Source organism: Ornithorhynchus anatinus, chromosome 8, assembly GCF_004115215.2.
Source record: "Ornithorhynchus anatinus isolate Pmale09 chromosome 8, mOrnAna1.pri.v4, whole genome shotgun sequence".
In the NCBI taxonomy this organism is placed as follows: domain Eukaryota; kingdom Metazoa; phylum Chordata; class Mammalia; order Monotremata; family Ornithorhynchidae; genus Ornithorhynchus; species Ornithorhynchus anatinus.
Window position 1 is genome coordinate 1147777 of NC_041735.1, and position 24022 is coordinate 1171798.

Genomic DNA, 24022 nt, shown 5'->3' on the forward strand with positions numbered 1-24022 from the left:
CGCTTCCGGGCCGGGGGGAGAGGGGGCGCTCGCCATCGACGGCGCCACTGCGCGTGCGCGCGGCCTCCCGCTCCGCCCGCTCGGCCTCCCCGCAGCCCCGCCGCCCGGTCCCGCCGGTCCTCCCGCATCCTCCCCCGGTTCCCCTGCCGCCGCCGCCGCCATGCCCCGCCACCTGGCGCTGCTCCCGGGCCTGGCGCTGCTCCTGGCGGCCGCCCGCCCCGCCGCCGCCTCGGACGTGCTGGAGCTGACGGACGACAACTTCGAGAGCCGCGTGGCCGACACGGGCTCCGCCGGCCTCATGCTCGTCGAGTTCTTCGCGCCCTGGTGGGTCGCCGGGGGCGGGCGGAGGGCGGGGAGGGGGCATCGGGGCCGGGGCGGCAGATGGAGGCCACCGTCGGGCCCGGGGGCCGAGGGGGGGTGATCGTTTGGGAGACCGTTACGGAGCCCTCGGGGGTGCGTGAGCCCACCGCCCCAAAGGCCACAGGCCCTGGACCGTTGGCAGCCCACCTCCCCGAAGACCAGAGGCCTTGGGCCCTTGGCAGCCCACCGCCCCAGAGGCTAGAGACCCTGGACCGTTGGCAGCCCACCGCCCCAAAGACCAGAGGCCTTGGGCCCTTGGCAGCCCACCGGTCCGAAGACCAGAGGCCCTGGGTCTTTAGCAGCCCACCGCCCCGAAGGCCAGAGGCCCTGGACCGTTGGCAGCCCACCGCCCTAAAAACCAGAGGCCCTGGGACGTTAGCAGCCCACCGCCCCAAAGGCTGGAGGCCCTGGGACGTTAGCAGCCCACTGCCCCAAAGGCTGGAGGCCCTGGGACGTTAGCAGCCCACCGCCCCAAAGGCTGGAGACCCTGGACCGTTGGCAGCCCACCCCCCCAAAGACCAGAGGCCTTGGGCCATTGGCAGCCCATCGGTCCAAAGACCAGAGGCCCTGGGCCTTTAGCAGCCCACCGCCCCAAAGGCCAGCAGCCCTGGACCTTAGCAGCCCAACGCCCCAAAGACCCGAGGCCCCGGGTCGTTGGCAGCCCACCGCCCCAAAGACCAGAGACCCAGGGCCTTTTGCAGCTCACCGCCCCAAAGACCAGAGGCCCTGGGCCGTTAACAGCTCGCCACCTCCCACGGTGCACCCCGCATGGCCACGCATCTACTGCCTGGCCCGAAAGGGGCTCCCGCCCAAGGTCACTCCCGGCTTCGGGGTGGTCCAGTAGCGCCCGGGCCTGCCGGACCTCGGCCCTGGCTCGCGCCGGGACTTGGCCCGACGGTGCTGGTCACTGCAAAACAAGGCGCTGCCTACGCTTCAGTCAGGGACTGCGCTTCAGACGACTCACTGCCGGGGCCCCCGGCCCCGGTTTGACCCACCCGTGGCCCGTAAGCTGAATGAGGTGTGGGGTTAGCCCAGGATGAGAAAGCGTCGGGAGGAAAAGCACAGAATTGCTTGGCCCCGAGACCAAAGTCATCTTAGTACCGGCCTGGCGAGACGGTCCCCCTAAATGGGATCGCTCTGGTGGGTTGGAATAACTTCCCCCTGGCGAGACTGAAGGCTTCTCTTAAATTCCTAAGGTGGGCCGGCCTGGCTCCAGAAAGGGGCCCCTCCAGTGTCATCAGAAAATCTGCTCAGTTGTTTTGGCTCCTTTTCTCAGCACTTAATAATAGCACCTTTTTTTCCTGAAGAACTTAGCACTTACCATGTGCCAGCCATTGTAACTTAGCACTGGGGTAGGTACATAATCATCAGTGATAGCCCCATGTCCCATGTAGGGCTAATAGTCTTAAACCCCATTTTACAGGTGGGTCAGTTGAGGCACAGAGAAGTAAATTGAACTGGCCCAGAGTCACGCAGCAGACAAGTGGTGGAATCAGGATTGGAACGCCAGGTCCTCTGACTCCCAAGCCTGTGCCCCTTTCCATTATGCTCCTGACAGGGATGACTGAGGCCGCGGAGATATTAAGCGACTTTGGTGAGAACACTCAGGTCCATGGCAGAACTGGGACTAGAACCCAGATCCTCAAGATGCCCAACCTATATACTCCCATTAGGGCTCGCTGCCTGTAACTCCTAAGTGGAACTCGGACGGGGTCTCTCGCTGAGTATTTGGGCCCTTCTCCAGCATTCACCGTGGCCGTTACTTCAGAAACGAGTTAACGTTCTAGGTCTACTTCACTGCTGAGGTTATTCACGCCCTGCTGGGGATTCGTTAGTTAGTTCGCCCTGCTGCGAATATTTCGTTAGTTGGGTTTGGGATGCTTAGTTGTGGCTATTCGGGACACCGACCGACGAGCTGCATTGCTGGTGTATGCAGGTCACAAAAAAGCTGAAAGTTTTTTTATTTTAACAACTGGCAATGATGGTTGCTCAGTCCAGCGCCTGCCTGACCTCCAGGTCCTACCTGCTTTTCAGAAACAACTTTCCCAACTTACCTGGTGTCTATAGCCTTGATTGTTTCTACTTGAAGAACGAAAAGGCAGTTTGCTGTACTGAGCGCTTGGGAGAGTACAGTACAGCAGAATTAGCAGGCACGTTCCCTGCTTGTGACAACCTTGCAGTCTAGAGGAGTTTGGGGAACAGCAGGAAGTGAAATTCGTTGTAGTTTCTGTAATCAATCAATTGTATTTATTGAGTGCTTACCATCCGCACAGCACTGTACTAAGCACTCGGGTGAGTACGATATAACAGTAGCTAGACACGCGTTCCTTGCCTGCAGCAAACTCACGGTGTAGAGGGAGGAAATAGGAAGGACTATAAAGTAAAGATCAGTCCAGGCTCCTGTCCTACCTCTCCCCCTTCTAATTGTCTTTCCACACCTTAATAAATTCCCCAGGTTGAAAAGTCAGCTTTTTAAGAGAAGCCGACCGGTTTTTCCCCAACCCTGGTTTCTGTACAGTTAGCTCTGTGGCTGCTGGTGGGAGTTGTAGTTTTGGCCGGCTGGTATTCTTTCCTAATCAAGCTCAGTGCCGTGACTTCCAAAGGACTACTTATCCCATCATGCATTAAGCCACCAGAAAAACTGGGCGGATTCGTGCTGTGGTGTCTGCTTTTAATTGGCTTAGAAAGTAGCCCTCCTTTAACAAGCCCATCTGAAAAGATCCCGTTTCCTGCATGACGTGGAGTTGCCGAAACGGAGTATGTTATTTAATGCCCAACTGGAACCGAGCTAGGATTCAACCACTGGCCGTTGGTTCGCGTGGGATTTTGGTCCTCGGGTTTCCTGACGGGGCTCATAGTCCAGCCCCTCGTAACAGTCCGCTCTGTTTGATGTGGGCATGGCTTCCCTTCAGGAAGAAGGCCACCAAAAGCAGACCGGTTGTGAGCAAGTGATCAAAACCCGCTGGGTTATTTTGTGGTGAATGCCATATCTCTATTATCAGAAAAACAACAGTTCTTTAGCGTATGCTTGGATGGGTGCCTCTCTGTTCTCCCCCTTGCGGTTTATTTTTATAAGCGAAAAATATCCCGTGCGTGAGCCTTGCCCAGTGCCCCAGGGCCCCAGACCAGGTGTTGCTAAAGAGTGCTCTCTTCAATATTTTCCAGCCTGGGAGATGATGGGAGGGGTAAGAAATAGGTGTAGGAAGATAACTGCCTCTCATGGACGGTAACCTGTTTCTCAGCAGAATAGAGAGGTTCCATTTTGGTAGTCTCTCCTTAAAAAATAATTTTTAGTAACTTAGCCACTCCTCCTCAAATGCTGTTTATAAAATCAATCAATCAATGATATCTTGGGCTCCTGCCTTCCAGGAACATAAAATCAAAACATGACAGAGCGTACACCGAGAGACTGGATAAATCGGCCGATGGATTTAAGATCGCAGAATAGTTGGAATACGGGCTGTGAGTGGGATACGTTGCAGAGCACTCTGAAAGCAAGAGACGGTGCCCAGAGGTGGCCTGACACTGGAGCCAGCTGACCCAAAGAGGTGCCCAGCTGGGCTCGCAAGTCTGGGTCATGCGAGATCCGAGAACAGCAGAAATTGCCCAGACCTCACCCCAACGGACTTTTGGAGGGGCGGTGGTGGCCTTACGGGCCAAGGGGTCCTTGAGGCAACTACCCACTTCGGCAGCACCCCCGGCACCACTGCCGGTGCTGGGTCCCAAATTTCCGGCTTGGGCAAGGTTTGACCTTGGGCTCTGAGTCCATTTAGATTCGGGGCAAGCTTTTTTGAAGGAGTGGGAGGTCAGCGAGGCTGGGAGACCTAGGTGACTAAATGCCCCAGCACCAAGTGGAGGGGCCATTGAGAGTAGGTGGCGACCTCCCAGCTCTGCCGGCTGCTCTGTGGGGGTTATGCTGCCGATTGGGCAGTGGAATCGACCCTGGCTTGGAGCAGGGGAACGTAGAGACTGCATCTTTAGAGGTAACACGGCCTTCCCTCCGCTGGTACTTTCGGGTTAGTTACTGGTGTGGAAACGGTGGACTGTGAAAGAAGCAAACACCCAGTCAGCTCCATAAGACTCCAATGCCACCTTGGATCTGGCCAGTCTCTTCCAGTTCAGGTGGTTCTGCCAGAACACCTCAGTTCCTTCTGCATGGTCGGGAAGTTAGGGAACCTTCCTCCGACGGCGTGGGTCTGTCGAGTGCGGCGCGAGAGAAGAAACGGCGGTGCCGCGTTTGGGAATGTGTCGTTGAGCAGGGTGACCGCTTCTTAATGTGAGGTTCTGGAGTTCTGACCGGTATCCCCGATGCACGCCCTGACCAGTTCTTGAGCTACTTATCCTGCCAAGCATTCCCATACCACCCCTCCCTTAAATGGTTTTGATGGCAATCTTTGGGTTGAGTTTTTGATATCCTCAACCCATCCTCTTAATTGGAGAGTGAACAACCCCCTCCTCCCTACCCTCGCCCCCAATTTAGGCCTGGTTTGCCCTTGTATTGTTTTGAGGATCCAGGACCAGGTGAGGGCTAGATCTCAGTGAGCTCTCTTAAGGCTGTTTGGATTGTTACTGTCTTATGCTGTCGAGTCACGTCCGACCCATAGCGACGCTGTAGACACATCTCTCCCAGGACGCTCCACTTCTATCTGCAATCCTTCTGGTAGTGTATCCGTAGAGTTTTCTTGGTAAAAGTGCATATTCCACGCAGTAAACGAGTCTCTGCCCTCGACTCTCTCCCGTGCTGCTGCTGCCCGGCACAGGTGAGTTTTAAGACAAGTTTTATCGATTTGGGTAGAAGGGGCGCACCCCTTCCCCCAAGCTCTGCAGTCTGCTTGGCACTCAGTAAAATAATCTGCAGCCCAGACCTCTGTATTAATGACACTTCTCCTTACCTCCTCTCCCCGCCTGTCCCCCAGGATGCTTTAAGTGCTCCTGCCGGGCTCTTGGGAAGGAGGAGCAGGTGGTGGCCACAGCCCCTGGGACTATTGAAAGGAGGCTTCTTCTCCAGCAGGCTCCCCCAACCTCCACCAGTAGTACAACATAGATCCAGACGAAACCAGATCTGAAAATCTGAGCAGGGAGCAGTCAGGATTTGAAAGCCAGCCGGAGTAGGGCCTTTTCACAATAAAGTCCCATCATTTGTAGGCGTGACAATCCCCGGGCCTTCATTTTAATGTTGGTATTTGTTAAGCGCTTACTATGTGCCGAGCACTGTTCTAAGCACTGGGGTAAACACAGGGGAATCAGGTTGTCCCACGCGGGGCTCACAGTCTTAATCCCCATTTTACAGATGAGGGAACTGAGGCACAGAGAAGTTAAGTGACTTGCCCACAGTCACACAGCTGACAAGTGGCAGATCCGGATTTCTGTCCTCCCCATTTCTCCTCCTTCACCACCCTCTCCCCTGTTGTCCAGTACCCTCCCAGCTGCCTGTAGAGGGAAAAGCAGAGTAGGGGCAGGGTGACTGACATTCCAAGAGCCTTCGGCCAGTGGGGGGTGGTCCGTTCCCTGTAGTCTCAATCTCCTGTCGGGAGGGCAGGAGGCAGCCGGAGTTCAGTCCTCATCTCCACGGACGCCTTTGTTCTGGGGAAAGATACACTACCCTGACTGGGTGGGAAGGATGGGGTCCTCCATTCCCCCCAGTAAAGAGCAGTTTAGCCCGGACTACCTTCCCAGTTTTCGGGTACGCCGGATTTCCGATTCTCTCGGTCCTATTCCTGTTGCCCTGCAAAAATAGGCTTTTCCCGTGAACTGGCTGCTCCCTTTTCCAAAAACCATGTCACCCATGAACCAGTCCTTCAGAAATCATCCTCGAACTGGTGATGTCCTCACCCTACAGTTGACAGGCTTGGCCTGGGATCAGCGTGTTCCTCTCTAAGCACAATCTAGAACTCCCAAGTGGGAGCAAACAGCGGTCTATCAGTCCGGGGTGATTGGGCACGGTTCCCATGGAGACAGGAATGCCGTAGGTCTGGCCAATTGGACTGAGCCGGTGGCTCTTCTGTTGCTGCAGGTGCGGACACTGCAAGAGGCTTGCCCCTGAATATGAAGCTGCTGCGACCAGACTCAAAGGAATAGTCCCGTTAGCAAAGGTGAGTGCCGGGGGACCCAGTTCGGATTTCTCCCTGAGGAGCGGTGTCATCGGTGGGCAGAATTGTGAACCAGGGTCTAGGCTGGAAGGTTCAGAGCCTCAAGGCCTCCTCGGCTCGTTCCCATAGCTGCCGTTGGGATAAACCATGAGCTAGTCTGTTAATGATGTCCCATGCGAAGCCACAGGATCTAGTAGTTGCTCATTCCAGAACTCCCCTCTGGTTTAAGATGGCACGTGAGGGAAATTGACAAAGCGAAGGCCGAGGGACATCTCCCAAAGAAAATCTCTCTCTTTTTCCCTCTTCATCTCTCTCCATCTCCTCTGTATTGCCCCATCCCCAAAAAGCCCTGGGCTCCAAACTTCAGAGCTAGCAGTGGTGAGCCTTCCTGGAGGCACTCACTTCCACACACGGAGACTTGGTGCGGGCAAATGCCCCTGTAGCCTCTCCCCTCGACTCTATGCTCTCCACTGGAAAGCCCGGGGTGGCTTCTGGCCACTCCTAGTCTGTGACACTGTGCCCTCCTGCCCCCAGCTCCGAGCAGAAGTGCCCAGCTCTGTGGAACAGTCCAGCCCTAGGGCTGTGCCCTGAGTGGAAGTGCTGGAGTGCCATCGTGAGCCTCCAGCAAGTTTTCCCATGCACTCTTGTCCTCCTTTGAATATGGCAGCGGACCACAGAAGCGAAGGCCGGCTTTGCTTCCAGGATAGCTAAAGTCCGGACCCCTTCCGAGGCCAAGCCAACTAGCTTGAGTCCAACTGAAGCTTTCGGTCTGTGCAGGGAATTACTCGGCTCATCCCAGCCCTCCGCTGCAGCAGGCCGAGAGGGTCATTACCCCCGCCAGTGCCCTTCCCATTTCCCACCCTGCAGCTCCCAGAGCGCCGACAGGTGGATGGTGATTAAAGAACCCCTTGGAAGGGTGGCGGTCCCTCCACCTCCCCACCAGCCAAAGGCTCTTCCAGCCAGGTCCAGAGGCTCAAGGCCAGAGACCTCTCTTGGGTTAGCAGCAAGAATACTCTTCAACTCCTAGGAAGGCGGTCATTTGGCTTGTTTAAGCCTTGATCTGGGCCCCCGGCACCCCCGGGAGACAGAGGACACGGCTCCTTCCATCCCCGGTTCTCTAGTTGCCTAGAGCCAAGTGTTCGGGAATAGACTGGCTTCCGTGGGAGGGACTGGACCGTTTTGGCTGCCTCTTTACGGTAGCGGCATTTTCGGAGTGGGTCACGCTACACAACTTTGGTCGAGCAGCCTCCACCGGGTCAACCGGGGCAGATCGGTCACCTCAGACTTCTCAGGAAAGCCGATCTCTGCTGGACGGGACTGCTGACCTGTTGGATTGTTTTGTGGTTGTCCCCAGGTTGATTGCACCGCCAACTCCAACACCTGTAATAAATACGGAGTCAGTGGCTATCCCACTCTGAAGATCTTCAGGAACGGCGAAGAATCGGGTGCCTATGATGGGCCCAGGACAGCAGGTAAATATTCTTCATCTCTGTCTGGGTCTTCCTAGATTAGAAACCAATCAGTCGATCTGTTGGAACCCTTTGCTTTTTAGCGGGGATGCGTATATCTGCCGTCTTCGCCTGGGTTTTGAAATGTCCGGGTAGCCAAGAAACTTTGGATTCTCTTCCCGTGATTGTTTTCTGTTTCTAAAATGCCAACGGGGGGGGGGAGGCTGGCAGTTGTGAGGCCCAGGCACTTAGCCACTTCCCAATCTGGGAAATCCCTCTGCACATCCCCCCAACCCTCCCCAAAATGACGGGCAACTCCTGAGGCCGAGTTCTGGGAACGACTCGTTTCTGAGAACCGCCTGTTGACTATCTCCTGACACTCATGCCTCCTTGAGGACCAGGGACAAATGGAGCTTAGAATCTGAGTGGTCGAAGGGCTCTGGGTTTTTGTGCGTATGAACCACCTGCTGAGGAACTTCCTCAAAGTCAGACCTTAGGCACTGAGAAACTTCCCCAAAGTGGTCCTTACGTGTCTTGGGCCGATCGCCGCCGTGGCAGGATGAGACTGAGGGAGCAGGGGGTTTTTCAGGTGGCCCACTATTGGTTGAACTCCTGGGTTAGTGCCTGGCTCTAGGCTGGGCTGGGTTTGCATTAAAGTAGAGGCACTTACTTGGGGACCGTCTTTCTTCTTCCTCAAGATGGGATTGTCAGCCACTTAAAGAAGCAGGCGGGACCCGCCTCCATTCCCCTCCATTCTGACGATGAGTTTGAGAAGTTCATCAGTGACAAAGATGCTTCTGTGGTAGGTGAGTAACCGACGAACCCTCAGCTTTATTTGCCAGCCCAAGGACGGCCAAAGTGGCCGCCAGTGCCGGGTGCCTGGCTTGCGGCTGGTAGGTACAAAAACAGTTAATCCTTTTAAGGCAAAAATTGCTCTTCACTCAGATTCATATGACTGCTGCAGTAAAACTGCTGTAGAGAAGCAGCGTGGCTCAGTGGAAAGAGCACGGGCTTTGGAGTCAGAGGTCATGAGTTCGAATCCCAGCTCTGCCACTTGTCAGCTGTGTGACTGTGGGCAAGTCACTTAACTTCTCTGTGCCTCAGTTACCTCATCTGTAAAATGGGGATTAAGACTGTGAGCCCCACGTGGGACATCCTGATTCCCCTGTGTCTACCCCAGCGCTTAGAACAGTGCTTGGCACATAGTAAGCGCTTAACAAATACCAACATTATTAAAACCATGTGATCACCAGGTGGGTGGGCTTGAACTTCCCTTTCTGGCGGCAGGGGAAGACTTGGCATTTCGATCCGGCTAAGAACCACTTGCTTGCGGCCAGCTAGATGACTTAGACCGGTCTGCATCAGTGTTTGTTTACGTGTATCACCCCACGGGGCGATTGACCGTAGACTAGCTGAAGGGAAAGCCGCTCTGATGCCTGGGATTTGGGGGTTTCTGACATCAGGCTCCTTGGAAGGTTCCATTCATTCATTTATTCGATAGTATTTATTGAGCGCTTACTATGGGCAGAATATTCTCTTCTGTCCCGCATTTTTCTACTTCCACTGGCCCTTCCCCAACTTACACCCATTCCCTTGCCTGCTGTTCCCACCGTCTCTGGATTCCCCTATGGTCCGGCCCTGCTCTCCCACAGTCTTTCATCCCAGCCCAGCTGAGCCGATCCTAAAGCCTCCATCTCTCCGGAGAAGCTCTCCCGCTGCTGCCCCCACCCCCCGCCCTCACTTCTCCGGTTTCTGTTCGTCAGGGTGCAGTGCCTGCCAGGGCAGAACTCATGCCCATCATTGTGATCCAGTTCGAGGCTACATGGGGTTACCCTCCCAGGCTTTGAGCAAACCATCCGGCTTCCAGCCCATCTCTTTCACTGGGGAGGAACTCGAGTCCGCCGAACACAGAGATCCGTGACTGGGAAGAGGGGAGGGCCTTGAAGGGTGCCTCCACCCCGCCTTGCTCGTTTTTGTCGTTTTCACTGATCTCCTGCCTCTGGATGCACTACAGGCTTCTTCAAAGATCTCTTCAGTGAGGCTCATTCAGAGTTCTTGAAAGCCGCCAGCAATCTGAGGGACAACTATCGTTTTGCACACACTGGTCAGGAGAAGCTTGTGAAGAAGTATGAGCCCGATGGAGAGTAAGTGATTTCCATTTGGAGGTTTGGATGGTCGGCGAGCGGGGGCGGGGGGGGGTCCTGTGGAGGGACTTTGGCAAAATGCCAGCGGCCTGGCGGATTGCGGTTTGAGGAGGCCGTTGTCTTTGGGGACGGATCTGAGGTCCTGCTGCATCACCAAGACCCCTCGATCCCCAGAAGTCCCAGATCTTTTGCCTCCTGAGCGCCAGCCACCCCACACTCCTGGGTGAACTGTTCCATCAGAAGGGGTTCCTGTCGCGCTGCCCAGGCTGAGCTATACTAACCTGCTTTTCCTAACTCTGCCTGCCATCGGGGCTCCTGGACCCTGGGGGAGCCTTCAAGTGTTGGGAGCTGGAGTGCTTTCAGGTGAACCCGGAGAACTCCAAGTTAGCCTTTCCCAGCATGCCGAGAGCCTGTGCGTGCGCTCATATCCGTATGATATGTCGTATTTTTCTTTGGAGAAATGAGTGGTGTCAACTTCCTCCCCCACCACACCCAAAATTCTCCTTTCTCCAGTCCTCTGCCCTCTTTCTGCCCACTGGACCCATTTTTCAAGTGTAGAAATCCGGATGCCCTGCAGGCCATTTTACCTGTGTCCCGCCCTTTCTTCCAACGCACACTGTGTAGAGCGCAGGGGACCGACGGGGCAGCTTGTTCCAGGTGCGTGGCAGGAGGGTGCTAACAGTGCAGCATCCTCCCTCGGGGCAAAGGCTGCTCCCCGCCTCCCGTGACAGGCATCTGCTCTCCTTTTAGAGGGATCACCCTGTTCCGACCCTCACGCCTGGCCAACAAGTTTGAGGACAACACTGTGAGGTACACGGAGGATAAGATAACCAGCGGAAAAATTAAGAAATTCATCCAGGAGAACATGTAAGTGCCTCCAGGTCATTGGTTGATTTGGGCCACCTTTGCTTCCTGCAGCTCTTGTGCCCTGCTCAGTCCGCAGTACGAGCTGCTTTGTTGCATCTGGGCTTCGTGGGATTGGCCTGCCCTGGGCCCGGGCCAGACTGTTGCTTCTTTGGGGTCATGAGCCGTAGCTGTTCTCCCTCCTTCTTTGACTGTGAGCCCCATTTGGGACGGGGATTGGGTCCAACCCAATTAACTTTGCATCTACCCGGTGCTTAGAGCAGTGCCTGGCACATAATAAGCCTTTGGCACATATCATCGTCACTGTAACTAATGGCAGGAGCTCCCCAAAGCCAGAATCTGGGGATCTTTTGGGGACCCCTCATTTGATGCCCACTGAGTTGTTCTTTAACCAGTCCAAGACGTCCAAAAGCACCATGGGGCCGAAAGTTCAGGGGTCCAGCGGATTCCTTAGGGTGGATGGGCCTGTCCACACCACTCATGGTTTGTTCTTTGTTCTGTTTCAGTTTTGGAATCTGCCCTCACATGACAGAAGACAACAAAGATCTGATCCAAGGCAAAGACCTGCTTATAGCCTACTATGATGTGGACTACGAGAAAAATGCTAAGGGTTCCAACTACTGGCGCAACAGGTAACCAGCAGTGGGAGCGCCTTGCCCGGAGAGGGAGGGGACTGGGGCTTCCCTAACGGTACATCGGATTCCAGTCCAGTCAGCATTAGTTGTTCTTTTTGTTGAGGCCGGGATCCTTGGGAGTCCAGCTTCCTTGGCTGGAGTGAGCGCACCCACTGCCTCCCTGCGTGGCTTTAGTCACCTTCCGTCTGTCCGAAAGCGAGTGCGAATACAGAGCTTGGGCCCACGTCCGCTCATGAACTGCCAGCAGGGATTTTGAGGGGATCCCACTGGGAACCCCCATTCCCTTCCAAAAACCCACCCGACTCAAAAGGTACAGCCAGAAGCCCTCAGAAGGTAGGCTGGCATCATGGAGCTGCCTGGATCAGTGGCTGCCTGGATCAGTGGCTCTCCCCGAAGTAAATGACAGTTCTCTTCCTCATCTCCATCTGATATGTAGACAGACCCCTTCGTCTTCCCTCCTCCTAACTTTCCCCTTATGACTGACGAAACCATCACTAGAAACTGTGCTGTCATCTTGGATTCCTCTGGCTCTCACCTCCCAAAGTCAGACTTTTCTCTAAATCCTGCCTGTTTTTCCTCTGCTGTTGCCCAGATATGCCTCTTCCTCTGCTCCCCTACAGCCACGACCCTGATCCAAGCCTCTGCCAGTCCCCGGCTGGGTTACCTCCAGCCTCTCTCCCTTCAGCTTCTCCCATGCTCGACTCCCCACTTGATTTCCAAAAGCATCATTCAAAAAGCATCATTCCCCTCTCCTCCAAGGCACCCTATCTCTCTTCCTCAAACTTTTGACTGTTGGCTCCAAAGCTGTCTTCCTCACGCCTCTTTACCCCTCTTCTCTTGCTCCTTTCCAGCTTGCACTCTTGGCCCTCCCAAGCTCACTCACCTCTTAACTGCCCTTTGCTCTCAATTCTCTTGCTTCTGACCCGTTGTGCACCCACACCCCCCCACTCCTCCCTTCTCATATCTGCTGACTCACATCTCCCCCTACCCCTTCCAAAGCTTCGTCAAAAGCCACCTCCTCTGGGAGGCCTTCCCCGACTAATCCTCCCCTCCCTGGTCATCTCCCCTCCTTGCTTTGGTGCTCAGGTACATCCGTGTCTTCCGTCACCTCTATTTGGGACTGGTTTTGCCATCCTGAGTGAGGTTTTCCACTTGGTGAGATGAATGCGTTCACTGTGTATTTGCCCGTTAGCGTATAAGGTCCTCAAGGGTGGGGAGCAGGTCTTCTGTTTTAATCATGTCCCCCAAAGTATCCAGCGTGGTTCTCGAACCACTTTGGACCCTTCGTTCTAATATGAATGGGGTTGATGGTGGGTGAAGGCAAGTCAGGCTTTACCTGAGGTTATTCCTCTCCGGATTAATCTGTGATTAAAGCCGGGAAAAGACGCTCTGCGCTTTCCAGTGATTTCCTGGCTCCTTGGGTGCTGCTTCTCTGTACAGCCTCCGGTTTCTGCGTCCTCTTCCCCTGCCGTCAAACTGGAACATCTCCTTCCTCCAGCTGGGAGGAGCCCTCATCTTCTCAGCATCAGCTGGAGCTCCGTGACCTCTCAGGGTCTCTTTAACCCGAGGGTTGTGTGGGAGAGATGGCTTGCCTGGGGTCAGGGCCCGCTCCTGTGGCCTGACATTCGGGGCCACGGGAGATGAGGGATGGGCCCTCCTGTCACCTCCTCTTCCACCTGCTGGCAACAGGGGCAAACAAACCAAGTTGGGCTCAGGGCGGGTGAGCTGTACCATAGTCGAACCAAATCTCTTATTTTGAAATGTAGCCAATGTCCTTTCGATTTAGAGAGTGGGGGAACCCCCGAAAGCTGGTCTGAGACAGATGAGTAAGGCCCCTGGGCCTAACACTTTCATGGTAAGAGGGAGGAATGGGGAATTCTCTGTGAAATCTTCTGGTTTCTGATACCGGACCTCAGTCCCTGCCAGCCACTGAAACTTCATTTGTTTTTCATTTCCTTTGCTCCCAGCGGAGCAGTGGGGAACACATGGCCCGGGGTGCCCCAGGTTATTCCCCTATACTCCCCTGGTCTTGCCCAAACAAGTGGGCAGCCACTCAGGAGGACAGGCTCTTCTGCTGAACCCAGGCCCACTGCCACAAGTTAATGGAGCAGCAGGGGCATGTTGGGGGTCTGGGTCCTCCGGCCCAGCCAGCCAGCTTGGCCGGGGAGCGGGTCAGGCACCTCCCAAGGCCAGCGGGCTGGTGTGGATGTGCTCAGTGCCCCTGGCCGGGGCCCCAAAGCTGCTGGACACTTGGTAGTTGACCCGGGGACTAGATTCGTGGCTTTTCCGTCACTGCGCCCATTGATTTCCCCATCAGAGTGGGCACTCAGCCCAAGAATCTCCCGTTCCCCACAGGGTGATGATGGTGGCTCGGAAATTCCTGGACGCCGGGCAGAAACTCAACTTCGCCGTGGCTAGCCGCAAGACATTCGGCCATGAGCTTTCCGAATTTGGCTTGGACAGCACCACTGGAGAGGTTCCCGTTGTGGCTATCAGGACTGCCAAAGGAGAGAAGTTCGTCATGCAGGAGGAGTTCTCGTGAGTCAAGAGTGGTGGTCCCGCCCTAAAAAGCCCTCCTTTCCGGGCTCGTTGTGGCCAGGGGTCCTGGCTCACTGGGCAGCAGGAGTCCAAGGCCCAAAAGAGTGCTGTCTCTGCTCTCTGACTGCTGGGGAGACGGAGAGGTGCCGCTCCTTGTGTTCGGGAGGCGGATGGCCTAGCCCGTTCAGGAAAGGGCGCTTCATTGTGAAGTCGTGGAAGGAAACCCCACTTTAACAGAAACCCCGTACCCAAACTTCCCCTTAATTATAGAAAAGCTGCATGCCCGGCCTCTTGGGGCCACATGGGCTAGAAAGGCCATAAAGACTGATCGGCTGAAGTTTTTCCCGGCTCCCGGCACTGCCAGTTTCCCCCCAACCTCCTGCCGCTGTTTGCCGGCTTGGAGCAGGCTGGGCCTCCCGTGGGCCTCAGCGCTACTTAAAGGATGCTCACACTTGTCTCCCCCACCTCCAGGCGCGACGGAAAAGCTCTGGAGAGGTTCCTGCAGGATTACTTCGATGGCAACCTGAAGAAGTACCTCAAGTCGGAGCCCGTCCCAGAGAACAACGACGGGCCCGTGAAGGTAAGGGTCCACGTCCACCCTGTCTCCTAGCCATTCTCTGTTCTCAGGGGAAGCCCATCCTCTCTGGGACCCTGAGATGGAAGCTGGGATTGTACTGACCAAACCAGAACTCAGCCCATTAGGAGTGATGGCAGCACGGCCCCAGGATCCGAGGGGTGGGGTAGGCTTAAGAGCCTACAAGCTCAAACTCTCAACCGGGCTTGCTCATTCGCCCCTGGATGAGCCCCAGCATCCTAGCTGGCTTGAGCCTCCCTGGGGCAGAAACGGGCAGTTTCAAGGATCAGGGGTGCATCTCTGGGTGCTGCTCGGTGGCTGTCCTGGCCAAACCGAGGAACTGCGGAGTGGGAGCGATGACAGATTGGAGGGACACGGAGGAAAGCAAAGGAGGAGCATCTCCGGAGCTCTCCACTCCACCACTTTTTGCTTTGATTCCAGTAGCGGTGAAGGGTGCAGCTCACAGGTCTCCCCCTTTCGGGAACCGTCCGGGCTCACCAGAGGGACAGCTGCCCGTCTACTTATTTTGTTTTGTTGTCTGTCTTCCCCTTCTACACTGTGAGCCCGTCGTTGGGTAGGGATTGCCTCTCTCTCTTGCCGAATTGTACTTTCCAAGCGCTCAGTACAGTGCTCTGCACACAGTAAGCGCTCAATAAATACGATCGCATGAGCGAACACCGCCCATTTCGTCCTAACCCTTTCCCAGGTGGTGGTAGCTGAGAACTTCGATGAAATCGTGAACGATGAAGACAAGGATGTCCTGATTGAATTTTACGCCCCTTGGTGTGGCCACTGCAAGAACCTGGAGCCCAAGTACAAAGAGCTGGGAGAGAAGGTAAATCCAGGCCGTGCTTCTGCAGTCGTCTGCTGCTCGCTGAGTGGTTTGGATTTTCTCTCGCTCAATGAGTCCCGCTCTTCCTGCCCCTCGGTCTAACCCGAGTCCTCGCAGGAGCGATTGGGCGGAGGCGTGCAGGCATTTCGGTCTGCCCTGGTGCGGGCCGGCAGGCGGCATTCTCCGACGAGGGAGGCGCACGTGCTGGAGAAGCAAATCCCTAACAGGCCGGCCCTGTCAATGAAGGGGAAACCCCTTCCGCTCTGTCACCCCCCAACCTCTCTAGCGGGCTGCAGATTTGCCCCGGAACATCTCGGGGGCCCCACGGAGTCACTCGGGTGGCTCATTACCCCCCTGATCATCTGCCGCTTTTTCCTCACAGCTCAGTAAAGACCCTAACATTGTCATAGCCAAGATGGACGCCACCGCCAATGACGTGCCTTCTCCGTATGAAGTCAGAGGGTGAGTGGAGTCTGCCAGTCAGCCCAGAACTGGGTCTGACAGAGACAGCAGGGCCCCGGGAGGAGCTGTGGGACGGTTGCTCTTTGGGCTGAGGCTCTTCCTGATTGGGGATCAGCTCCCCCAAACCTCCTTACTGTCACCTGTGGCACCCCAGTCCGGTGGAACTCACGTCTGTGAGGTCTGTGAACTCAAACTCTCCCTGTGACCACCTCGCTTTGCAGGCTTTCCTGGAACAAATTCTAGGTGATCATCGCCCACTAATGAAGTGATTTCTTGTGATGCTTCGGACTGCCGTGGGCTCTCCCCTGGCTGGAGCTGTGGGGTTTGGGGAACAACACCATCTGCCCCGCTCACACCCTCCCGGGGTTGTAGGCTTGAGCCCCATTCCCTCTAAAGGGCCCGGCAGACGCCTGTATCAACCCCACCCCGGGCCGGGCCGATCCGCTGCCTGACCACGGATTGGTTGTGCTTCTTCCCATCTTGTCCGAAGGTGTAGGACCTGGTCTGGGAAGGGGCGCCTAGCTGAACAGAGTTAGCGAACCTTCTCTCTGTCTCCCTCCCGCTTTTCTCTAGCTTCCCTACCATCTACTTCTCTCCAGCCAACAAGAAGCAAAGTCCAAAGAAATACGAGGTGCGTACCCCGTTCCCAAGCTCGGCCAGTGTTATGTCAGCTTCCCGGGACGGTGGAAGCGGGTCGGGGCCCCCTCCCTCTGTCGGCGAAGCGTTCCCCCGCCCCGTTCCCGGTTGTGGGGCGTGCCGGGAAATGCTAAGGTTTCAGGATCCGATTGGCCCATCTGCTTCCAGGGGGGCCGTGAGGTGAGCGACTTCCTGAGCTACCTGCAGCGAGAAGCGACAAACCCGCCCGTGATACAAGAGGAAGAGAAGCCCAAGAAGAAGAAGAAGGCACAGGAAGATCTCTAAAGCAGCAGCCAAACACCCTTTTTACAAGGAGCCGAACTTTTCCAGCAGGGACAGACGGCAGCGGGGAGGGCCGGGGCCCCGCTCGGGGGAGTGACCTTGGGCACGCCGTGGATGTAATTAGAATCTGTTTAATTTTCTCTAAGCTGTTTCTTAGCCCGCACTGTCAATGGAAACACCAGGACCAGTTGATGTTTGTGGTTTTGGGGGAGGGGGAGCATTTGTGTTGGGAGAATGTTGGGATGGGGGGAGGCTGGGGGTTATTTTCTAATTTTTTTTGTACATTTGGAGCAGTGAAAATAAATGAGCCCCCTTTAACCTGAGCGGCTTCATGGCGGGGTTCCCTCAGACAGCTGGGCTCTTGCAAAGTCAAGGCCCACGGCTCCCCTCCTCCCCCCGACCCCGTGTCCACTGGGGCTCTGATCCCAGCCAACCCTGCCCAGGCTCCGCTGGGGCCTCAGCCAGGGTATCCAATCCAGCAGTCACTCCACCAGCTCGTGCTGGTGGGGGTACAGAGAACAAGGAGCCCTGAGGATCGGCCTAGGGGGTGGGGTTGTTCCCCCAGAGGGGTGCAGCGGGGCAGCCTCTTGGGGGAGAGAGCTGCTTGGAAGCAGCAGTGGCCCCCCCGGAGCGGGCACCTGCGCCCAGCTCATCAGCGGGCTTCGAGAGGGTGGAGGAAAGAGACGAGCCAAAGAAGCACACGGGACCAGACCTCTGTTTCCCAGCCTTGTTGTAGAGATTCACAATCGTCGTCTGGATGGGGGCAAGCACCTCCCTTGACCCTAGCCCCTTTCCCACTATGGCCTCCAAGTGAGTCTCACCCACTGCCTCTCTGGCCCCGGCCTGGAGGAGGCCCTACTCCCTGCTCCTGAGCTCTGCCTGTGACTGCTGTCAGCAGGAGGGGGGTTTGAGGAGCTAGTAACATCCACCTCCTAGCCCCTGGGGCAGAATGGCAGCCTCCAGCAGGGTGCTAAGTCAACCCCAGGAGCCCGTCCCCACTTTTTCTGAAGGCGAGTATGGCTGCCATCAGCCCGCCCCGGGAGCACCTCCCCTCCCCTCGTCTCTCCGGGCCAGGGCCGGGACCCTCAGCTGGTCCTGTTCTTTTCTTCAAATGCCACGATGAGGCCCTTGATGTGTGACAGCTTCTGGTGCAGATACTCACAGCGCCTCTTCTCCTCCCGGTAGTCCGGGTAGCGCTGCAGAGAGAGCTGGGTCTCAGGAGAGCAGGGCTCCTCCCTCGCCCCCCCCGCCCCACCTCTGCACCACTGTGCCCCTACCTTCCCTTACCTTCTGGAACTTCCTGTACTCGTGGACGATCTTGTCGGCCAGCACCTCAAAGGATTAGGGAAAGGTCAGGATCTGTGGGTTACCCAGCAGCGGCCCCGGCGCTGAGCGGGCCTGGCCGGTCAATGAGAGCTAGTCTGCCCGGCCCCGCGACGATCCACTTGACGTGGTTACACCGTGTTCTCCCTACTTAGGTGAAGCACGGTGGTACCCACCCAGCCACCTGTGTTCCTGGCGCAGGTAACCCCGCTCCGCCAGTTACCGAGATTACGCATCCCCGAAATCTCTGGGGCAAGTTGCCCTGCTCGGGCAGCTCCCTGGACTACATATCCCAGAAAGCCTTCGGGTAGGGAGTCTTTCCAACCACGAGACCCATAAAGCATCGGGGCGCAGGTATCTCCTGCCCCACCTCCATCTCCATTAACCTGCTGGGTGTGACTGGCATCTAGCCAGCCACGGCAGCTGGGTAGTCCTTTAGGTCAAAAGAGGGCCTGCAGTGCCCCACAAATGTTGGGGGTGGAGGGGCCTGTGTGGGTCCAGGCCCAGCTGGGGCTCCCCGCCCACGCTCCTCACCTTGTGTTGTGGGCTCCCACGCTGCACCCGCTTCATCTCAGCCCCGAGCTGGGTGAACCTGCGGCTGACGGCCCCGACCCGGGCATGCAGGGCCCTGTACTCGGCATAGTCAGCCCCGAAGGCCTGTGCGTAGGCCTGGCGCTGCTCGGCGTCGCGGATGGTCCCGAACTGCCTGTGTGGCCAGACGAGCGGCGTCACGCCCGACCCTCCCCCGAGCTTTCCCGTTGGGGGCCCAAAGGGACGGGAGCGGAGGTCTGGGCCTGGGGTGGGGGGAGATACAGGACTCACAGGAAGTAGTCAGGCGTTTCCTCTGGCTGGGGTGGCTCAGGGCCTTGGAGAGGAAGCAAAACGGTGAACGAGGGCCGGTGGTTTATATGCCATTAATCCCCCGGCCACAGTTCCCCAACCCAACTCTCACCTGTCTGTGCCGGAGGGCTGTGATCTAAGTGCAGAGCCATTTCCTCCTCTTCCTCTTCCTTTTCCTCTTCCCCCTCCTCCTCTTCTTTCCTTTCCTCACCTTGTCCCGGATCGCGGCTGGGCAGCCCCTCTGTGGAATATCCCTCCTGCGGGACCGGGCCGTCCGGAGAGGCCTGCGGCTGCCGCAGCTGCTGAGGAAGGGGGAAGCCAGGCCACGGGTTTTCAGCAGGGCGGGAATAACTCCTCCTTGATCCCCTCGGCCGGCTCTCTCCCTCCCCTCAGCACTCACCAAGGCCTGGGACCTCTGGCCGGAGGGGCCCGGCTGCCTCGGTTCTGGCTCCCTCGCAGGACACGGAGTCTGGTCCCTGGAGGGGAGGAAGGAAGGAGGGTGAGGAGGCAGGCCTGTAGGGGAAGGAGAAGGGAAAAGCAACATCTCTTCCCCGCTTATCCCCTCCAGTCCTCATTACCTCAATAGCCGCTGAGCCAGCTGGTCCCTCGAGATTCCTCCCGGGGCCTCTCGTGCCTATAGGGAGAGGTGGCGCAAGATACAGTGGCGGAGACTATGTGAGGGAGGGTCCCCTTCCGTCCCTCCCCCGCCCTCCATTCCGTCCCCATCTCCCCCCTGCCTCACTTGGTCCAGGCCTGTCCGCGACCGTCTCCCTGGGTCCACCCCAGGCCGGTCTCCGCCGGCCGGCCGGCTCGATGACTCTCTGGCGGGCTGGGCAGAGCAGTGGGCAGGGGCCCGGGCCGGGGCCCGAGCAGGAGCCGGAGCCTCGGCCGCCCAGACGGTGATGCGTTCCCGGAGAGGCCCCAGGCAGCGGAGCGGGCCGGGCCCGGACCTGGAAGAAAGATGAGGGAGGCGGGCGGCTCGGGTCCGGCCCCGTCCCTCCCCGCCCGCCGCACCCCGTGCCCGGCACCCCCTCACCTCCGCCCTCACCTGCCCTGGCGGCGGCGCACGAGGTCCAGGCCTCCCCGGGACCCGTCCTGGACGCAGGCGGACACAGAGAAGGAGAAGAGGCGGGAGCCGCTGGGGCCCGGGAGCCGCAGGTACTGGGGGCGGAGGGACGAGGTGAGGGGTGAGGTGAAAGACGAGGTGAGGGGCGAGGTGAGGGGCGAAGTGAGAGGCGAGGAGAGGGGCGAGGAGAGGGACGAGGAGAGGGACGAGGAGAGGGACGAGGAGAGGGACGAAGTGAGGGGTGAGGGACAAGGTGAGGGGTTGAGATGAGGGGTGAAGAGAGGGATGAGGATAGGGGTGAAGAGAGGGGTGAAGAAGGGGCGAGGTGAGGGGGGAGGTGAAGGGCGAAGAGAGAGGCGAGGTTTAGGGTTAGGTGAGGGGTGAGGGACAAGGAGAGGGGCGAAGAGAGGGACGAGATGAGGGGTGAAGAGAGGGACGAGGTGAGGGGCGAGGAAAAGGGCTTAGTGAGGGGTGAGGGGCGAGGGGAGGCGGCGTGTCCGGGCCGCCTTCCTCCCCGCCCACAGGCTCCCGGGAGCGGGGAAGGCCCCCGCCGGGGCTCGTTAGCGTCGAGGCGCAGCTGGGCCCGAGGCTCGGCCTCCGCCATCTCCCCGCCGCCCTCCCGCCCGTCCCCAGGGTGGCCCTTCGGGCGCCCTCCCCATCGGGGACCTTCCCCTTCACCTCTGCCCCCCGGGCCCCCGACCCCCGGTCCGCACTCACCCCTCCGCCGTCCTGGAAGGCGATCCCGGGCCGCCCCTGCGGGGACAGACAACCGGAGACGGGGCTGAGGGGGCCCCGGACCGGCCGAGGGATCCCCTTCCCCCGGGTCCCCGGAGTTACGGAGCGGACGGGGGAGCGGGGACCCGGAGGGTCCCGGGGCTGGGAGCGGGGCGTCGGGAGTGGGGGAGTTGGGGTCCCGGGCCGGGCGAGCCGCACCTGTAGCCGGTGGCAGTCCCGGAGCGCCCGCAGCGCCGCGTCGCTGAGCCGGAGGAGCAGGAGGCTGGTCCGGGGCCCCGACGGGGACGACAGCCGGAGCCGCCCGCTCAGCTCCTCCCGGGGCCCCGACATGGCGACGGGACGAGCCTGGAAGTCGGGGACCTCGGAGGGAAGAGCCGCCGCCGACACCCAAAGCTTCCCCCGCTCGGCAGCTGCTCCCACGCCCGCTCCCGGGCCCGCCCCCCGCCTCCGGGACCCGCCCCCCGTCCTTCCAGGTCACGCCCCCGGACCCCTCCAGGAAACGCCCCCCTGGCTCCGATTCCCGCCCCCAGACCCTCCGGCTCCCGGGCCCGGGCCCCCGGAGCCCCCCGCTGCCCCCTCCGTGGGCCGGAAAGCCCCACCGGCCTGGGGGCGGTGGAAACTCAGCCCCGCCCAACCGATCGAGGTCGACGCCGGGGGATGGAGGCCGGGGAGGGGCCCTAAACGGCTCAGGACGTTAATGCCATTAGCACGGGCCTGGGATCCGAGCACCCGCTGGCCTGGCACCGGGGATCCCCGGCTCGGGGGGCACGAGCTGGAGTGGCTCCTGGACCCGGGAATGCCCAAACTGGGGTGGTCGTTCAGGCCTTCTCATCCGCCACGGTTTGAGTCAACTTCACCCGTGTGGAGGAGCTGCGGAGATCTGGGATGAAAATCCGGGGCAGCGGTTGGGGGAAAACCCAGAGGGCCGAGGGGAAGGGGCGCCAGGGTCCAGCCGAGGTCTTGCCGCTGACCGGGCTTCTCCGGGTGCCCCGGGGCCAGGGGGTGTCAGGCCCAGCTCGTCCCCACAGGCGATGAGCTGATGCAGGAGGGGGAGGCCCCTCATGGTGACCTGACCCACAGGTGATGAAACTCCTGGGACTCCTGGAAAACACAAGCCCGGCATCAAGGGGCCTGGTGTCTAGGGATGGGGCTGGACCAGGTGGAAGTCATGGTGGGGGAGAGCGGGGGGCCGGAGGGGAAAGAGCGCAGGATCAGAGAGGTCTGCTGGAGTCCACGTGTGGAGTAGTGGGGGTGAATCATCTCAGTACTTCCTGATGCCAGCTCTAAGGCTCCATAGCCGAGGACTAGGGGTGCTTGGCCTGGAAGACCTGGGACAGGGAGAGGAGGATCCTTGTTCCCGACTGGGATGACTAGAAGTCAAACCTGACTTCCTCAAACAGCTGCAGGTGAGGGTGGGAGAGAGCTCTGGAACGGAGACCTGCTTCCTTCATGCCTCCATTCCCGGGGCCTAGTCTCCTGCAGGCCATCCTGAGGATCCTCTGTGTCGTCATCCCCTTCCCTTCCGCTGTTCTGCGGGCCCAAGCCCCCAGGACCGTGGGCCCAGCGCCTGAGCCCGAGGCAGTGGCAGCGGGAGCAGATCAACAGTAGGGAGTGCCCACCCTCCCGGCCCCCATCCAGCCCCTCCCTGCTCTCAGCGCCGCAGCTCCCGCCCGCCGAACCCCGGGAAGGGGACTCGGGTGGAGGCGGGAACTGACACGGCTGAAGCTATGGGGGGGCAGGTAGAGTTGGCTGAGCTCCCGACCACCTGCCCACTTCCAGCACCAGGGGGAGGAGGGTGACCATGGCAGCGACAGGGGAATGGCTAGTGGAGAGCCCAAAGGCTGGGGCGGTGGCACCGCCCAAGCCCAAGCTGGAGGATGAGGATCAAGGAGACCTGAGAGGAAGCACATAGCTGGGACGTCTGCAACTTATGGGCATTGTGCAGGAAGAGCAAGGTACACAGGGGTGGGGACCTGGCACTGTGGACAGAGAGCAGCGGGGGAACCCTGACACTAGCCCCACAGTTCCTGCTAATCCGGCCCCCTTTTCCTCAGAACCCTCTCCACGCCCCATTCAATTCTCCTGCTCTTCACTACCTGGCGTGGACATTGCTGCTGCTGGTGGGCCCGTGGTGGGGGCCGGTGTCCGACTCCCAGGCTGTGAAGCCGCCATCTGGCCCATCCCTGAACCTTAGGGCCCAGGGGGTCAGGGGTCGATTCCCCCGAAAGACAAATTCCAACTCCACTTGGAGCCTGTGCTTGTCTGGGGAGACGACGGGGTGGGGAGGGGGCACAGCTGTGGGCTCTCACTGGGCTGACTCTGTGGTCCAGGGAGCAGGGGGTTGGGTTAGTGTAGGGGTCTGGAGGGAATTCAGGGCTTGGGAGGGAGCAACGGACGAGTGAAGATACAGGGGGATCGTCTCTCCTACCTCACCTCACCCAACTCCTACAGCCCAGCCCACACATTTTGCTCCTCTTATGCCAGTTTTATTCACTGTGGCCCCATTTCATCTCTCTCGCTGCTGACCCCTTTCCCATATCCTCCCCATAGCCTGGAACTCCTTCCCTGTCCATAAATGCCAGACCGCCACACTCTCCACCTTCTAAGAATTATTAAAGTCACATCTCCTCCAAGAGGCCTTCCCCACTTAAGCCCTCTTTTCCCCGGCTCCCTTTCTCTTCTGCGTCATCTCTGCACTTGGACCTGTGACCTTTGAGCATTTGATGCTTGCCCCACCTTCAACCCCACAGCCCTTATGTACATATCTTTAAATTATATACTATAAATGACTTATTTATGTTAATATTTGTCTCCCCCTCTAGGCTGTAAGCACGTTCATTCGTTCATTCAATTTTACTTATTGGACGCTTACTGTGTTCAGAGCACTGTACTAAGCGCTTGGAAAGTACAGTGCAGCAATAAAGAGAGACATTCCCTGCCCACAACAAGCTTACGGTCTGGGGGCTGGGGGTGACAGTCATCGAAACAAGTAAACGAGCATCAGTGGGAATGTGTCTGCCGATTCTACCGTATCCTACTCCCCCAAAGTGCTTAGTAAAAGTGTTCTGCACAAAGTAAGTGCTCAATAAATACCACTGATCGACCTATTGTCAACTCTGTTGTATTGTACTCTCCCAAGGTCTTGTTACCTCATCTGTAAAATGGGGATGAAGCCTGTGAGCCCCATGAGGGAT

At 58.3% G+C, this 24022-nt stretch overlaps 2 protein-coding genes across 3 annotated transcripts; one reads left to right on the top strand and one right to left on the bottom strand.

Annotated features, from left to right (window-relative positions):
- Positions 1–145: 145 nt before the first annotated feature.
- On the top strand, positions 146–17182 carry PDIA3 (protein disulfide isomerase family A member 3). Its single transcript, XM_007664310.4, has 13 exons — positions 146–324; positions 6374–6452; positions 7804–7921; positions 8596–8703; positions 9912–10041; positions 10792–10908; positions 11412–11537; positions 13896–14078; positions 14550–14658; positions 15359–15487; positions 15867–15946; positions 16520–16577; positions 16751–17182. The coding sequence occupies exons 1-13, from the start codon at positions 161–163 to the stop codon at positions 16865–16867; spliced, it is 1518 nt and encodes a 505-aa protein (XP_007662500.3). The 5' UTR covers positions 146–160; the 3' UTR covers positions 16868–17182.
- Positions 17183–17537: 355 nt separating this feature from the next.
- Positions 17538–21228, bottom strand: ELL3 (elongation factor for RNA polymerase II 3). Of its 2 annotated transcripts, none has more exons than XM_029070835.1 (11): positions 21027–21228; positions 20811–20846; positions 20076–20188; positions 19770–19977; positions 19606–19661; positions 19428–19503; positions 19140–19326; positions 19010–19052; positions 18722–18893; positions 18152–18196; positions 17538–18060 (listed from the first exon to the last, which is right to left on the bottom strand). In XM_029070835.1, the coding sequence occupies exons 1-11, from the start codon at positions 21156–21158 to the stop codon at positions 17950–17952; spliced, it is 1179 nt and encodes a 392-aa protein (XP_028926668.1). In that variant the 5' UTR covers positions 21159–21228; the 3' UTR covers positions 17538–17949. The 2 variants fall into 2 exon arrangements, with proteins under 2 accessions (XP_028926668.1, XP_028926667.1); XM_029070834.1 differs by having other exon boundaries at positions 19140–19329.
- Positions 21229–24022: the final 2794 nt, after the last annotated feature.